This window comes from Platichthys flesus, chromosome 4, assembly GCF_949316205.1.
Source record: "Platichthys flesus chromosome 4, fPlaFle2.1, whole genome shotgun sequence".
NCBI classification, from domain to species: Eukaryota; Metazoa; Chordata; class Actinopteri; order Pleuronectiformes; family Pleuronectidae; genus Platichthys; species Platichthys flesus.
In genome coordinates, this window is record NC_084948.1 from 28,516,775 (window position 1) to 28,521,302 (window position 4,528).

The 4,528-nt window shown below is 36.0% G+C and overlaps 1 protein-coding gene across 1 annotated transcript; it reads right to left on the reverse strand.

Annotated features, from left to right (window-relative positions):
* Positions 1 to 2,316: 2,316 nt before the first annotated feature.
* On the reverse strand, positions 2,317 to 3,246 carry LOC133951724 (olfactory receptor 11A1-like). The gene has a single exon (XM_062385848.1). It carries the CDS (start codon positions 3,238 to 3,240, stop codon positions 2,317 to 2,319), a length of 924 nt encoding a protein of 307 aa, XP_062241832.1. The 5' UTR covers positions 3,241 to 3,246.
* Between the last annotated feature and the right edge of the window lie 1,282 nt (positions 3,247 to 4,528).

A 4,528-nucleotide genomic window follows, 5' to 3' on the forward strand; every position in this document is an offset into this window, starting at 1 on the left:
TAACTGTTTTTGGATTGGATTTATAGCCCCTTGTCCTTTTTGCACTGTATAGTAAAATTTCATCAAAGTAAAGATACTTTTACTTGAGTACAATATTTCAGTACTTTTTACACCTCTGACAGAAACAACACAAAAGGAACAGAGACTACAAAATAAAACTTTCTCTACGGCGCACCAGTCACCAGCACGATGGGATCTCAGCAGAGAGCATGATGGGAACTCAGCAGAGAGCATGATGGGAACTAAGCAGAGAGCATGATGGGAACTCAGCAGAGAGCATGATGGGAACTAAGCAGAGAGCATGATGGGAACTCAGCAGAGAGCATGATGGGAACTAAGCAGAGAGCATGATGGGAACTCGGCAGAGAGCATGATGGGAACTCGGCAGAGAGCATGATGGGAACTCGGCAGAGAGCATGATGGGAACTCGGCAGAGAGCATGATGGGAACTCAGCAGAGTCCAAAGAAAAGAACAAATGTGTTTTGAGGTGAAGGAAAATGACGTTGAAACCTAATGTTTGTTTTCCTGCAGTTTCTCAATGTGGAAGTTGATTATTGACAAGTTTTAGTTTTTCATATCAGCCGGCTGGTGCCAAAACATATTTCATCAGTTTTAATTATTTACATTATGATACTCCAACAATTCTTAAATACATTCTCTAAAGGTAGTTAGACGTTAAAAAAAAACATGAATGAAACTGATCCTTTACTTTTCTGAAAAAAGAAACCAATCAAATTATATCTTGTGTCAGAAAAAGTTTTAAAATCAAAGTCCAGCTTTGATTAAACGTTGTTTGTGTTAAACTGCTTCAGTTCCTAATGAATCTTTCATCTGATCAAGTCTGGATCAATGATGAAGCTGCTCATTAAGTGAACTCCAACCCGTCAGATGAGATGGACTCCACGGAGCTAAAGACGTCTTTGAGCTAAAACACATTTCTGTGGATTTGATTTATTTTTGTGCTCGACAGGTGAAAAGTGTTGTCATGACGACAGAGGCTTGCTCCGTGTTATTTTATTTATGAACAGAGAAAATCTTTATTTTGAATAAATCAAAGTGATGAATCAAACTTCACAGTTTGGTTCATCACTTTTTTTTATTCCATCTGTCAAACTGATGATGTCATCAACGTTTCTACTTTATTTTAGAAACATGAATTAAAGTAATAAAGTGTATTTTTCAGTTATTCAAAGTGTCGGGTTTTATTCTGCAGATCTAACTGAAGCAGCAGATTAAGAAATTATTGATAATAATATCAATAATAAAGAACTGCTTGTGTTGACCGAGTCATGGATCTGGACTCCAGAATGTTTTCTTAGTTCACGTCCTGGTGTTATAATTACATTACTTTCCACTTAGCCAACGCTTTTATTGTTATGTAAATGTTTTGAAGTCGTATGTATAAGTATCATATGTCACCAGGAATGAAAATGGATTTACTGTTAACAACTCATTCTAAACATAATTGGAGTAAAGTTTTATTGTGAATGAGGTCGACAGTCGGAATCTTCTTCTTCTCGTGTTCACTGAACTTGTTGATTATTGTTATTAAAGTGAACTCTGCTGAAGTTGAACCCACAGAGGCTGCGACTGTCCCTCAGGTCAAAGGTCACTGCAGCTCATCAACATGTTTGTCCCTGAGGCGTCTTCACACGAGACACAGAGCCCACAGAGACCAACCAGAGTCCTCACAGGACGGATAATGACCTGTGTCCTTCACCAAGCTGTTTACTAACAACTGGCCTTATTAGGATCAAAGACAACAAGTGAAACCAACTGTTCAACTTCAAAGACACAAAGTTACGTCAAATGTACGAAACGTCTGTCACTGCTCATATCAAACCTGCTCTGTAATATTTGAAAACAAACCCGGAAGGAGAAGTTGAGCAGCGAGGCCAGGTGGGGGGTGCAGGTGCTGACGGCTGAAAAATGTTTACTGTTGCAATAAACTTCGTTTTCTGAAACTGAATGTCTTTTGAATTTTCACTATTTTGATTTATTATGATTAGTTATTATAATTTATTCAAGTATTTTGTTAATAATTAGCACATGAGTTATTGATAAGTAAACGTGTCCCCGACTACAAGGTGGATTTTGCTTCATGTTTTTCACGTGGTTCCAGTCAAAAGTTCTGTCGTTGACTTTAGACACAAACATCAAGTGAAGAAGAAAAAACATTCTCACTCTTTATGAAACAAAGTATTTGTAAATAACACATTTTTGTAGTATTAATACAATTGACCACACAGACATTAAACTGCAACATTAATGATGACATGAGAAAAGAAATTCATGTATTGTTTTTTCCCACTGACCTACATGTTTCCACACAACATGCGTTTACACATGATCCAGATCTTAGACATTTTCAGTCCGTACAGTACGGGAGTAAAGAGGGGCTGACACGTTAGAAAGTATAAAGATAATAGAATACCCAACATGTGTGGGACACTGCTCATATCAAACCTGCTCTGTAATATTTGAAAACAAGCCCCGAAGGAGAAGTTGAGCAGCGAGGCCAGGTGGGGGGTGCAGGTGCTGACGGCTTTTTGTCTCGTCTGCTTGGAACCAGAGAAACAAACCTTTAAAATCCTCACGTACGTGTAGAGGATTAAAACCAGAGGAAGGATGATGGAGATAACTGTGTAGATGAGTCCATACACGTTGTTGACTGTGGTGTCAGAACACGACAGTTTGACCACAGAGAAGTTTCCACAGTAAACTTTGTGAATGATGTCTCCACACATCTTTAAAGGGGAAGTCAACGATACCAAAACAACAATCGCAAGAAAAGGGAACAACCACGTGACAGCAATTAGCATTGTAACTGTTTGAGTTGTCATACGTGTGTTGTACTGCAGAGGACAACAGATGGCCAGGTATCGGTCATAAGACATCACGGCTAAATTAAAGAATTCCACACTTCCATAAGAATAAACACAGAAGATCTGCAGGAAGCAAAGAGGACGAGAAACAGTGTGAACGTCTGAGAGGATCTGGAGCAGGAGGAGAGGAAACAACCCTGTGCTACCATACAGTTCATTTACAAACAGGCTGCACAGGAACACGTACATAGGTTCATGGAGACTTCTGTTCATACAGATAACTACAATCAGCAGCACGTTGGCACAGAGGATCAACAAGTACAAGGACAGGACCATCGTGAAGAACAAGTATCTCAACAGTCCAGAGTCCACATAAGCAGCCAGAGTGAAATAAGAAACCAGAGAGGAGTTCATCACGACTCTTTTGTTTCATGAAGAAGTGGAAACAAAAGAAAACGCACGCTCGTGTGCAGAATCCAACACATTCATGATATTCAGGCTCGGCTCAGTAAAGAAAAACATCATCTAGAAAACAGAGGATCTGGTTTCAAATCACAGTCGTGAAGTGAACGGTGACGTTCAGCTGCTGCTCGTCCAAACTGAGCTGAAGCTCTGGAACCTCTTCTTTTAACTGCTCTGGCTGAGGGGCCATCCACAGAGTGACCTCATCCACAAGACAATATAGGATCTAATGTGTTTCTAACATTTGCTGATGGGTTGACATCATATTTAGATAGAAAGATAGATAGATAGATAGATAGATAGATAGATAGATAGATAGATAGATAGATAGATAGATAGATATTTAGATAGATAGATAGATAGATAGATAGATAGATAGATAGATATTTAGATAGATAGATAGATAGATAGATAGATAGATAGATAGATAGATATTTAGATAGATAGATAGATAGATAGATAGATAGATAGATAGATAGATTACTTTATTCATCCCCGAAGGGAAATTAAGTCGTCATAGCAGCCGGTACATTTGAATACAATAAAATACAATAGAATAAAATAAAATAAAATAAAATAAAATAAAATAAAATAAAATAAAATAAAATAAAATGAAATAAAAAATAAATAAATAAAATAAAATAAAATAAAATAAAATATAAAATATAAAATATAAAATATAAAATATAAAATATAAAATATTGCGACAGAAACAATAAAAACAGAAACACAAGATAAATGGGTAGATAAGGTGCAGTGGCAGATGATGGTAAGTACTGATGATATGATGGTTATGTTATTGTTACAGTATCTATATAAAAAATAGCACAGTATATATAGTATATAATATATATTTATATATGAAAGTAATTATACCAATATAATAATAGCAGTATATAGTAATAATAGCAGCAACAGTATATATAATAATAATTATAGTAAAATATAATAATAATAACAACAACATGTACACATGTATAAATATGTGTATATAAACTTATCTATACAAAGAATATATAAAGAGTATGATATAATATATGATATATAGTACGGGTATAAATATAAGTATTTGGCGATACAATAGATAATATGATATACTATTAGAGTGTAAGAATATGTAGACTGAGTGTTCAAAAGACAGTATTATTGTATAAAGTGATGAATTGAGACAGGTGTGTGTAGGTCAGTTGTGTGATGGTGGCTCTGACAGAGGTAGAGGAGTTGTTCAGTCTTATTGCGG